At 44.7% G+C, this 13,660-nt stretch overlaps 1 protein-coding gene across 1 annotated transcript in view; it reads left to right on the plus strand.

The window, feature by feature from the left end:
• tmprss15 (transmembrane serine protease 15) overlaps window positions 1-13,660 on the plus strand; it is a 60,538-nt gene that overhangs the window by 5,309 nt on the left and 41,569 nt on the right. Inside the window, exons 5-9 of the mRNA XM_052015240.1 lie at window positions 2,764-2,883; window positions 4,927-5,035; window positions 6,884-6,993; window positions 9,424-9,564; window positions 12,764-12,913. Coding sequence (XP_051871200.1) covers window positions 2,764-2,883; window positions 4,927-5,035; window positions 6,884-6,993; window positions 9,424-9,564; window positions 12,764-12,913 — 630 coding nt within the window. The remainder of the gene's footprint in view (window positions 1-2,763; window positions 2,884-4,926; window positions 5,036-6,883; window positions 6,994-9,423; window positions 9,565-12,763; window positions 12,914-13,660) is intronic.

Consider the following 13,660-nt stretch of genomic DNA (forward strand, 5'->3'; position numbering starts at 1 on the left):
GATGGGTTGGTAAGCGTTCAGTTTTGGTCACCCTGCTACAGGATAGATGTTATCAAACTGGAAAGAGTGCAGAAAAAACTTACAGGGATGTTGCCAGGACTCGAGAGACTGAATTATAGGGAGAGGTTGGACAGGCTAGGATTGCTTTCCTTGGAGCACAGGAGACTGAGGGATGATCTTATGGAGATGTATAAACTCATGAGGGGTATAGAAAGGGTGAACACACACAGTCTGTTTTTCCCACGGTTGGGGAATCAAGAACTGGAGGGCACAGGTTTAAGACAAGAGGGGAATGATTGAATCGGAACTTGAGAGGCAACCTTTTTACACAGAGGGTGGTACATAAATGGAACGAGCTGCCAGGGGAAGTGGTTCATGCAGACACAATAACAACTTTTAAAAGACACTTGGACAGGTACATGGATGGGAAAGGTTCAGAGGGATATGGGCTAAATACAGGTAACTGGGACTAACTTGAATGGGAATCTTGGTCGACATGGACAAGTTGGGCCGAAGGGCCTGTTTCCATGCTGCATGACTCTCTGACTGTATGACTTAGATCTAATTTATCCTGACCTTTCTGCTGTGCTTTTCACCAGCTCCTGGGAACAAATGACACAGCAGTCATCAATCAAGCCCCTGCTGGTCCAGAGACTGAGATCAGTGTCTCTTTGAAACTTGAAATCATTGCCACTGCGTTCTTCCCAGGTACTGGGAAGACTGATGGACTAGGAGCACACACTTTCCTCTTCTGTGGGCATTTGTGTAATCCATCCATCAAAGAGTTTCCAATTCCCTCTTTCCCAGAGAGCTCTATGTTAAGAACAAATTGCCAAATTTACCCTGAGATTGGGAGCAATTCCTGATCTTGGTCACATTCCTAATAAGTGTGCGTCCATTCCCGGGATATGAACAATGCCAGCTGGCCTGGACTAGCTGCAAGTAGATTCAGAGCGCAAGTAGACTGCGGCACAGAGTGAAGCCATTTGGTCCTTCGAGTTATGCCGTCTCCTGGTAGAGTGATCCTGTCAGTCCCGTTCCCTTGCTCATCCCCTATAGTCCTGCAACTTATTTTCCCTCAGATGACAGCCATTTCTTCCACGAAAGCCTTGACCAATTCCGTTAAAGCTATGATTTCAACCCTAACACAGAACCACACAGTTCTTAAAGGGGCCATTCCTTCCTGTGTAACCATTCTTTTAGCCTAACTCCCCCAGTAGTTTCTCTATTTCAAAAATAAACTTTATTCATAATACAAAGAGAGTAAAGACAATGCAAAACATTATTCATGTCATTTGGTCAATACATTCAGTAGTGTTAACAGATGTTTTTAATTTACATCGCACCATTGCCACTCATGGGGTCCCCTGGGGTGCTATGCCCCTTCATTGTTTGAAGGGGCTTCCCCACTAAACTCAGCTCCTCTCTGCCCAGGAGTGGAATGTCCCTAGACTGTTGTCCTTCCCACACAGAGCCTTTGTATTGGCCACACCGAGCTTTCCACACAGCCCAGTAAACGTTTCCTTTTTAACCATATCCAGCTCTGTTGCAAAAGTTTATATTAAGCTTGTTGCAAATATCCCAGTTTTAGACTCCCCCACCCTGGGAGAAAGATTGTGACCACTCACCTTATCTATGCCCCTCATGATTTTAGATATCTCTATAAGGTTACACCTTTAAGTGAGTGGTAGTAACCATCTTGAAAGCAGGAAGACTGAGCTCAGAACTGTCAATTTACATTTGCAAATGAGCTTGTAAATTGGTAAAGTTGGTAAATTGGTTTATTATTGTCACATGTAGAGTGAAAACTTTGTCTTACATGCTATCCATACAGATCATTTCATTACAGCAGTGCGTTGAGGTTGTACAAGGGAAAACAATAACAGAATGCAGAATAAAGTGTTACAGTTATAGAGAAAGTGCAGTGCAGGCAGACAATAAGGTGCAAGGTCATAACGAGGTAGATCGTGAGGTCAAGACTCCATACCAGGGGATCGTTCAATAGTCTTATAACAGCTGGATAGACGCTGTCCTTTAGCCTAGTGGTACGTGCTTTCAGTTTTTGTATCTTCTGCCCAATGGGAGGTGGGAGAAGAGAGAATGTCCGGGTGGGTGGGGTGTTTGATTTTACAGGCTGCTCTACTGAGGCAGCAGGAAGTGTAGACAGAGTCCATGGAGGGGAGGCTGGTTTCCGCGACGTGCTGAGCTGTGTCCACAACTCTCTGCGGTTTCTTGCGGCCTTGGGCAGAGCAGTTGCCATACCAAGCTGTGATGCACCCAGATAGGTTGCTTTCTACAACGCATCTATATAAATTGGTGAGAGTCAAAGGGGACATGCCAAATTTCTTTAGCCTCCTGAGGAAGTGGAGGCACGGGTGAGTTTTCTTTGTCATGGCGTCTATATGGATGGACCAGGACAGGCTAATGGTGATGTTCACTCCTCGGAACTTAAAGCTCTCAACCCTCTCGATCTCAGCGCTGTTGATGTAGACAGGATGTACACAGCTTCCCACCTGTTTCAGACCTGGAATAATATTAGATATATGTGCCTCACTGGATGCATAGGGAACTATGTAAGGCTGGACAAAACGATCTGCGGCTGCAGCTCATGCAATGGTCATGGGGGCGAGCAGTAGCCATCCAACACTTGTCAGTGATCAGGAGAGGAAGGGGAGAAATTCAGAAGGGTTGGTGGGTCCAGGAAGGTCTTGATTTCAACTGCAACTGATATTCTCTTTCTGATTTATTTCCATTGTGCCAAAGACCAGTGTTTCCCAGGAAGTTGGATGTGCGGTGATGGGATGACCTGTGTGAATCAGGATTTGTTCTGCAACGGAGTATCTGATTGCCCTGATGCCCTGGATGAAAGCGAGAAATATTGTGGTACAGTTACCGACTCTTTCCAGTGGGTTTGTGGTTTGCTTTTGCTAACTTGTGCCTTGTTTTATGGGTCCTTCACCATGGCAGTGGTTACACCTGTCATCAGCTGCAAAGGATTATGGGATGTCAAGAGGTCACGAAAGGACTTAAAGGGCAAGCTGATTTTAGTCGGTCTTTCAATTCCATGTGCTCTTCATAGATATACCAGCATAACAAACAAGCAGAAAGGATAAAGTAATAAGGAAAGATGGAGCAAGCATAGTTGTAGAGTTATGTATTTGGAAAAAGGTCCTTTGACCCAACTTGTCCATGCCAACCAAGGTGCGTACCTGAGCTAGTTCCATTTGCCTGCATTTGTCCCAAGCCCCTCCGATCCATATATCTGTCCAAATATCCTTTAAAATTTATAATTGTACTCACCTCCACCACTTCCTCTGGCAGCTAGTTCCATACAGCCACTACCCACAGATGCCTTTTAAATCTTTCCTCTCTCACCTCTAGTTTGAGACTCCCTTACCCTGGGAAAAAGACTATGATCATCCACCTTATCTTTTTCCCTCATGATTTTATAAACCTCTATAATGTCACCCCTTAGCCTCCCATATTCCAAGGATAAAAGCCCTAGTCTCTCCTTATAACTCAAGCCCTCCAGTCCTGGTAACATCCTTGTGAATCTTTTCTGTAAACCCTGTCCAGCTTAATGACATCCTTCCCAACTACAAACAATATTCTAAGTGCTGTCTCACCAATGTCTTGTACAGCTGTAACATGATGTCCCAAGTCTTGTACTCAATGTAGGTGATGTGGAAATTCACAACAGGCCATTCAGCCCCTCTGTACCAGTATTTCATTTGAACATGAGTCTCCTCTTCAGCTCCGCTGTCACCACAGGTACATGGATAGGAAAGGTTTAGAGGGATTTGGGCCAAATGCAGGCAAATGGAACTAGCTTAGATGGGCATCTTGGACAGCATGGACGAGTTGGGCTGAAGGGCCTGTTTCCATGCTGTATAACTGTATGACTCAATGACTCTGAGGTGTGATTTGCCATTCTCCAGCAGTAATCTTTGTGTGTCTTCTCTGCTATGCTAGTTATGAATAACCTTTATACGATGGGGCCTGACTCAGAAGCAACTCTGTCCAAAATGGAACCACGTTCATTTTTAGATAACTATAATCTGTGGAGAGAAGGGAACCTGAACCTGGGAATCAGGAATAACCCTTGATTCAAATCACTAATGAGGAAGAGCAGACGACTCTATGATTATGACCCCATTAACCCAGAGTTCAGATCAGAAGTAAATTTTGGCCAGCCAATCTCTCACACTTGCCTCAGTAGTGCTGGTGATGTTTTTCAATGTTGTCCTTCCCCTTTCCAGCCTCTCTAAATATTGGATGAAGAATTGGTAAATTGGTAAAATTGGTAAATTGGTTTATTATTGTCTCATGTACCGAAGTACAGTGAATATCTTTGTTTTGCATGCCATCCATACAGATCATTTCATCACATCAGTACTTTGAGGTAGCACAAGGGAAATCAATAACAGAATGCAGAATAAAGTGTTATAAGATAAGGTATCTTTATTAATCACATATACATCAAAACACATCTTTTGCATGGAGTGTTCTGGGAGCAGCCCCCAAATGTCACCACGCTTCCGGCTCCAACATAGCACGCCCACAACTTCCTAACCCATATGCCTTTGGAATGTGGGAGGAAACCGGAGCACCCGGAGGAAACCCACGTAGACACGGGGAGAACGGCGGCGGGAATCGAACCTGGGTCACTGGAGCTGTAATAGCGTTACGCTGACCGCTACGCTACTGTGCCTGCCCTTCCAAGTGCTGGTGTAGCACAGAACCACAATATAAAATTGTTGGGCTGTACGTTACTCCTCTTCCTGCAGGCCAACTCCCCACTCTCAGATTGAAGGTACTCAGTGTAGTCTTCCAGCATTCTCTGTCCCCATTGCAAACACATCCGTAAACTGCTGCGTACATACTGTGCAGAGGAGGTCACTCAATATTGCTCTCTTGTTCCCATAGCCACGCCCTGTGACGGAAAGTTTCTGCTGACAGGCCACTCTGGTTCATTCCATTCCCTTCATTCCCTCAAGCTCTACGGTCAGAACACTTTCTGCAGATGGGTCATTAGGTGAGTTTCTCTAACAGTTTGTAAATTGGTAATTGATAATTGTTAATAGGTAATTGGTTTGTTAATTGGTAATTAGTTTATTGTTGTCACATGTATCGAGATATAATGAAAAGCTTTTGTTTGCATGCCATCCAGACTGATCATTCCATACATAAATACATAGAACAGTACAGCACAGGAACAGGCCCTTCGGCCCACAATGTTGTGCCAAACTAATTAAACTAGTAATTAAATGCTTAATTAAACCAATCCCTTCTGCCTACACAATGTCCACACCCCTCCATTCCCTGCACATTAATGTGCCTATCCAAGTATATTGAGATAGTACGAAAGGAAAAAACAACAGAGTGCAGAATATGGTGCTACAGTTACAGAGAAAGTGCAGAGCAGGTAGACAGATAAAGTGCAAGGGCCATGATGAGGTAGATGCAAGTTGGTGTGCACAGTGCACCCCCTAGGCTAGAGGTTTAGCATTAGTAGGAGCATATCTTACCTCTGATGAGTAAGTGTTGGGGTTCGAACCCTTCTCCAGATGGCCCTGAATCCTGGGTTGATATCCTAGGAGGATGCTCACATTGGTTGGGTGTGGGTGGCCCTCACTCATTGTCTGGGCTGTGTGAACTCACTAAACCCTCCTATCATCTAGAAAGAATCCTATTCCCCATATCAGCTGGAATAAAGATGGTTTTGGTATGAGGGAAACCAATGTCTCATCAGCCCTTGAATAACTTGCCGATCTCTAATGAGAGAGTGTAAACACATGAGAACAATAAGGTCACCACCCTCTCAGACCATTCAGCAACTCTTAAATCACTCCACTGCTCCGCTGTGGTGATCTCAAACAATGACGAGATGGAGTACAGGAGCTGGTCATTGACTTCAGAAAGTGGGCTGGAGCCCCTGTATGTATCAATAGTGCTGAGGTGGAGATGATTGAGAGCTTCAAGTTCTTAGGTGTAAGCATCACCAACAACTTGTCCTGGTCCAGCCATGTAGATGGTATGGCCAAGAAAGGACACCAGCACCTCTACTTCCTCAGAAGGCTAAGGAAATTCGACATGTCCCCAATGACCCTCACCAATTTTTACGGATGCACAATAGAAAGCATCCTATCCAGATGCATCACAGCTTGGTACGGCAACTGCTCTGCCCAGGACCGCAAGAAATTGCAGAGAGTTGTGGATGTAGCCCAGTCCATCATGATAAATCAGTCTGTCCTCCACTAACTCTGTCTACACTTCCCACTGCCTCGGGAAAGCAGCCAACATAATCAAGGACCCCTCCCACCCCGATCACTTTCTCTTCTCCTCCCTCCTGTAGAGGAGGGAAACAAAAGCTTGAGGGCACGTACCATTAGGCTCAAGGACTGTTATTAGACTCCTTATATAATAAAGATGGACTCTTGCTCTCTCAATCTACCTCATTATGGCCCTTGCACCTTATTGTCTGCCTGCACTGCACTTTCTCTGTAACTGTAACACTATGTTCCGCACTCTGTTATTATTTTCCTTTTGTACTACCTCGATATATTTACATATGAACTGATTTGTCTGGCTGGTATGCAAACAAAAGCTTTTCACTGTATCTCGGTACGTGTGTCAATAATCAACCAATTACCAATTATAAAAGAAGCAAACACTTTGGACCTGGATCTCAACCTTAATGAAGGATTGGACAACAGTCCTTGGGTGGTCTGGGGTTGTGTCCAAACGTTCCCCCAAAACTCTCCACAAATATGGGGATGGGTCAGAAATTAGATGGCTGGTAAAGTTATGTTGAAATTGAAAACCTATGCAGTATATAAAGTCTTACATATGTCCACATGTGTGTGTGTGTGCTTGTGTTTAGAGTTGAACCAGGCCTTCATATCAAGGTGAGCTTCATGAACTTCCAAACATCGAAATTTGCTGATATCCTTGACCTCTACCAGGGAACAGGCTCCAAGAAAGAATTAATCGGTAAGAACCCAACCATTTTTAGGGTTGAAAACTTACTTTCTCCTTCTCTATGTAAAAGCACTGGAGAATGGAGGATAGATTTTCCTGATTCAGACACCCAGGTGCGAACCCAAACCCTGTTATAATTTGTGATGTAGACTTACTGCCATTCAATATCCACCCATCTGAATTTACGTAGCTGCCGTACCTACCTATTGTTGACAGGACCTTTATTAATATATGTCAATCTGGGTCCATGGACAGGCATTGTTAAGGCTTACTGGGCAAGGTAGTACCTCACAGGTAAATCAAAAGCAATGGAATGGCTGCTCTGGGGCCACTTGAAGAGAAATGTGGCCTTTATTGATTGGGATCTCTCATCCTACATATAAACTGCCCGTGATTTACCTTGGATTCATCAGAGACAAGCTTCCAGAACTTATGATCTTGAGCTTCCTAAAATGTCCAGCTATCCGCTTCTACCTAGAGATTAAACACACCGTGATTACTTTCCCTCCAATTTTATTGAAAAGGTGATTTGATCAAAGTATGTTAAGAAATTGAGGGGAATGGTCTGATGAGGTAGAGACAGAAGAGTCAAGTCACGCTGAATTTATTGTCACATGCACAAGTACATTGAGGTACAGGTACAATGGAAAACTTTCTTCCAGCAGCATCACAGGCACGTAGGTACAGACAACACCCAGAACGTAAATTATACAAGACTGAAGAAAGAGAGAAAACAAAGCAGTGTTAAAAAGAAAGACACAATCAGAGACAAATCCATGGTAGTGCAAGAGGTGGTCCATAGTGTTCCGTTGCTGAGGTAGGGTTAGGGTTGTGCAGGTTGGTTCAAGAACCTTGTGGTTGTAGGAAAGTAGCTGTTCCTGAACCTGGTGGTGTGGGACTTCAGGCCTCTGTACCTCCTGCCCGATGGTAGCAGCAAGAAGAGGGCATGACCCGGATGGTGGGGATCCTTGATGATAGATGCTGCCTTCTTGAGGCAGAGCCTCCTGTGGATATTTTCGATGGTGGGGTGGGCCGTGCCCGTGATGGACCGGGCTGTGTCCACTACTCTCTGCAGCCTCTTGTATTCCCGTGTGTTGATTGAGGAACATGGGACTCGGGGATAGACTACAATGATTAGAGACAGGTATTGTAAGAATAAAGTTCGGAACCACTTCTACAGATAGACAGTGGTAGGAATTTGAAATTCTCTCTGCAAACAATCTGCTGTATATTGATTTCAATTGTCAACATTGAAAGACTTTTGTTAACTAAAAGCTGTCAGGAATATGGAATTACATGTTATCGGTTGCATTGAATGACAACAGCATTTAAGACGCAGATGAAGAGGATTTTTTTTTTCTCTTAGAAGAATGTGAATCTTTGGAATTCTCTAACCCAGAGAGTTGTGGAGGACAAGTCGTTGAAGATATTCAAGTTAGAACATAGAACACAGAACAGTACAGCACAGGAACAGGCCCTTCGGCCCACGATGTTGTGCTGAACTAACTAAACTAGTAATTAAATACATAACCAAACTAATCCCTTCTGCCTACATGATGTCCATATCTCTCCATTCTCTGCATATTCATATGCCTACCTAAATGCCTCTATCATATTTGCCTCCACCACTCTCCGTGTAAGGAGAACTTTCCCCGCACATCTTCTTTGAACTTTCCCTCTCTCACCTTAAACCATGCCCTCTAGTATTACACATTCCAACCCTGGGAGAAAGACTCTGGCTGTCTACCCTATCTATGCCTCTCATAATCTTATAAACTTCTATCAGGTCTCCCCTCAGCCTCCACCGCTCTAGAGAAAACAACGCAAGTTTGTCCAACCTCTCCTCATAGCACATGCCCTCTAATCCAGGCAGCATCCTGGGAAACCTCCTCTGCACCCTCTCTTAAGCTTCCACCTCCTTCCTACAATGAGGTGACTGGAACAGAATGCCAGTTGAGATAGACTTTGGGTCCATGGGGGAAATCAAGGGTAACAGGCAGGAAAATGGCGATCAGATCAATCATGATGTTGACTATTGGTGGAGTAGGTTTAACGGCCTACTTCCTTTATTTTTTATTTTGTTGGTAACAAGGTTGAGGGTCTGAATGGCCTCCATTTCCCATGTATGTGCATTAGGAAGCACCTGTGTGGTGGGATGTGAATGAGCCTCGACAGTTAAAAATCACCTCTCTTTGGCAACCTAAAGAGGTTGGATATGTCCAAACTTCCTCAGCTGACTAAAACCAGCTCAGAATTAAAACCCACCTCCTCCTTTCTCACCAAAGGATCCCATGGGAACAGGAAAGCTGGGCTGACTCAGGAGAGGAAATCGGGGAGGATGTTGAGAATGAGGGAAGTCCCAACATTGGGGAACGAAAATCAGGATGATTTGGAGTCTCTGGATAAAATCACTCAATCTTAATTCTGATGTGCTTCTCTTAGCCTCACTGTCAGGTTCCAATCCCGGATCGGTATGGATTTTTTCCAACCAGGCTACGGCGGAGTTCCATTCGGATAATTTCTCATCTCCTGATCTTGGTTTCAACGCAATCTTCACTGTGTTTAACCTCAGCGTGGCCAGCAGTAAGTGTCGCTATCACTGGAAAGAAGGGAGGGTTTTGACAGGAAGCACACAGTGTCTATGGCCAGGAGATCTGGACTATGGCAACTCAGTGGTAATGTTGCTGAGTCCAGTGTTGGTATTGGTTTATTATTGACACTTGTACCAAGGTACAGTGAAAAACTTGTCTTGCATACCAATCGTACAGGTCAATTCATTACACAGTGCAGTTACATTGGGTTAGTACAGAGTGCATTGATGTAGTACCGGTAAAAACAATAACAGTACAGAGTAAAGTGTCACAGCTACAGAGAAAGTGCTGTGCAATAAGGTGCGAGGTCACAACAAGGTAGATCATAAAATCATAGTCCATCTCATAAGTGACATCAGAGTCCTTAAACAATGTTGGAGAAAGTTCAAATCCTAGTACAGCAACTCAGCCATTTAATTCAGTAAACAGGAGTGAAAAATACATATAGTCGGTAATGTGACCAGGAAAGAAAGGACTACTGTAAAAAATCCTTCTGATTGACCACAGTTATCAGACTGAGGAAATCTGTCACCTTTCCTTGGGTTAATATATATGTGACTGTAGCAGCCAGAGAGATGTCAATTACCCCAAAAAGGTATGGGAGGACACAGTGTTGTGGAGAAAGTGAGTGAGAGCGAGCGAGTGTATGTGAGAGAGAGAGAGGGAGAGAGAGAGAGAGCAACCTAGCCTGGATTAACAATCTAGAGATGCGAATTCAAATCCACGGTAGCATTTTAAATTCAGTCGATAATCTGGCATTTGATAAAAAAAATCAGGAAATCACAGTAATGACAACCATAAAATGATACAAAATTGTCGTAAATACCAATATGGATCATGTCATCAGATCAGATTAGTTTATTGTCATATAAACCAGGGTGCGGTGCAATTCCTTACTCACATAAAGCTCACAGAGTAAAGAGTATACATGGTAATAATAAACACAACAGTAAATACAGTGGCATTCAAAAGGTTTTTAGACAGACACAGGAACATGCAGGGAATGGAGGGATGTGGATCGTGTGCAGGCAGAAGGGATTAGTTTAATTTGGCATCATGGTCAGCACAGACATTGTGGGCTGAAGGGCCTGTTCCTGTGGTGTTCTGTTCTTTGTTTTATGTTCTAAATACAGCAAGAACAAAAGAGTGGTGCTAAGACTGTAGTGCAATCTGAAGTAGTGCAAAAAGAAATGCTAAAGTAACAATAACAGAATAACCGAGAGAGGTAGAGTTAAGAGTCACTGATGTCCTTCAGGCGAGGAAATCTGCCATTCTGTCCCGGTCTGGTCTATATGTGACTCCAGACCCACCAATGTGGTTGACTCTTTACTGCTTTCTGAGGTGGCCCAACAAACCACCCTTTTTAGGGCAATTAAATGCTGGCCCTGCCAGTGATATCCACGTCCCAAAAAGTGAATAAGTATAATTTTCCTAAATAGTCACTTAATTCAGGACAGGAAGAACAATGAGGTAAAATGCCAACCTTGCCTGTGGAATTTAAGCCTGGTGAGTGAATGAGCATCGTTCTGAAATAGATAGAGGAAGGCAGTAAATTCTGGTGTCCACAGTGATGTTCACATCCAATTCATCAAAATGAAGATGACTACAGCAGGGACCCACTTCCTTATGCCATAGAAGGAGGTCATTCAGCCCATTGAGTCTGTGCCATCTCACAGTGCACTCCCATTCCCCCCCCCCCCCCGACTGTAGTCCATTCTCTCCACATTCCCATCAACTTCCTAAATTGTACCACCCATCTACACACCAGGGACAACTTACAGTGACCAGTTAACCTACCAACAGCATGTCTTTGGGATGTGGGAGGAAACCAGAGAACCTGGAGGAAACACTAAAGGCATCAGGGAGAACGTGGCAACTTCACACAGAGGGCGCCAGAGGTCGGGTTTGAGCCTGGGTGGCTGTAACTGTGAGGAAATGTCTCCTCTACTGGCCTTCCAATTTATGGACACCACGTACATATGAACGAGTGTCTGGGAGACCGGTGGGATGGATGGGGATGGATTTGCCAGCTGCTGCGGGGCTGCAGGCATCTGCTAGACGGGAGTGGGGCTTTTCCTTGTGCCTTCTTCACCCCCCCCCCCCACCCCACCGTGCCTCCCCCGAGCCAGTACAACTGGGGGCTGGGTGGAGCAGAGCAGAGCCGGGAGCGCTGAGCAGACTCGCTCTCCAAGTCAGTGAGACTGGCTGGTGGCCACTCTTCCCGCACCTGCTCGGTCTCCCCTCACCGCTGTTTCCGTGAACCTCTCCTGCACACTGTCATTGTTCATTTCCGACCTACGAACAGTTCTCAGGAACGGAACCCTGTTGTAACCTGGGGACTGGCTGCAGCTTCCCCGCTGCGATGATTCAATATGATAAAGCAATTGTCCTCAAGTCAGAATCGCGAACAGGGTGAACTCGGTCTTAAAATTAGAGTGGGCCTGTGTGAATAAAATTCAGGATACGTTTCATACAAATTTGAAGTTCCTTCTCCAAAAAATTCAAGGGTGAAGCGGGGATTGCAAAACAGATACTCAGTCTACAACAGCTCACCTATGAGGCAAGAAATGCCCACTTAGCACCCATCACCCTACCACCTCTTGGGGGTAAGGAGCTCTGGCAACCACAGGACCTCTTGAACCCAAAGTTGCTACTCCTGAACTATTTGAGTCTTTGTTCTCTGCGGAGAGTTACTCCGCATTGAGAGACAAGAACATACATCCTGTTAGTTTTGGCATTGTTCGCTCCACGTGATGTAGGCTGACTGAATCACCAAGAATAAATTAACCCGGGTTTATATTATTAAAGGAAACAAGGATAAGATTAAGATAAGATATTTATTTATTAGTCACATGTGCATCGAAACACACAGTGAAATGTCTCTTTTTGCATTACTGAGAATGTGCTGGGGGCAGCCCACAAATGTCGCCACTCTTCCAGCGCCAAAGTAGCATGCCCACAGCTCCTAACCTGTACGTCTTTTTGGAATGTGGGAGGAAACCGGAGCACCCGGAGGAAACCCATGCGGACACACGGGGAGAACGTACAAACTCCTTACAGACAGCGGCCGGAATTGAACCCGGGTCGCTGGCGCTGTAATAGCGTTACACTAACTGCTACACTACCATGCATGGGCTTGGTGCCTCATTGTTGGTCCCTAACCATAACTGCCCTGTGGTCTTTCTCTGTAGATCAGGAGAAAATAGACTGCGATTTTCAAGATGGATTTTGCTATTGGAGACAAGATCCAAAGAATCTGGGTGATTGGCAGAGAATGAATGGCCCTTCCTACCCACCATTCACTGGGCCGACTGATGATCACACGTGTGGGAATCAATCAGGTACGATTAGTGAATTGGTTAGAACAATCACTTTGTATTTACTGCACAGGTGGCATCACCTCCTGCATTTCTTCCACCCTCCAAGATAGCAGTAACTCTGGCCCATTACTTACTCCATATGTAATCCCCCCACTACTGACAGCCACTTCTTCACCGCCAAGGCCATGAGATTTGAAATTTCCTCCCTAACTCTCTCTGCCTCACTTACATCTTCTTTAAGATAACCAAGCATTCTCATACCCTGTTCTCAGATCCCTCATTGTCTCTAAGTGTTACAAGTTGTTTGGTAATGCTCCTAAGAAGTAGTCTACGATGCTCTCTAATGTCATAGATGCTTTAGAAATTCAAGTTACTCTTGTTGTCAGATTTGAAATTCTACTGCATAGCATGACTGTGTGTTGGATAAAGTTTACAACTTTATTCCTGGGCCATCTGTGCTCCTGAGGCACCATCCAATGGTGTGCAATGCACAATTTGCTGATGTGTCCTGTGTGTGTGTGTGTGTGTGTGTGTGTGTGTGTGTGTGTGTGTGTGTGTGTGTGTGTGTGTGTGTGTGTGTGAGTATGTGTGTATATTTGTGTCTATTTGTGTGTGTGTATGTGCATTTCTGTGTCTGTGTTTGTGTGTATGTGTGCATGTATGTGGGTCTCTGTGTTTGTGTGTATCTCTGTGTGTGTGCGTTTGAGTGTATGTGGATTTGTGTATGTAGGTGTGTGTGTGTGTGTGTGTGTGTGAGTATGTGTGTAT

The sequence above is a fragment of the Pristis pectinata genome, chromosome 4, assembly GCF_009764475.1.
Source record: "Pristis pectinata isolate sPriPec2 chromosome 4, sPriPec2.1.pri, whole genome shotgun sequence".
Lineage (NCBI taxonomy): Eukaryota > Metazoa > Chordata > Chondrichthyes > Rhinopristiformes > Pristidae > Pristis > Pristis pectinata.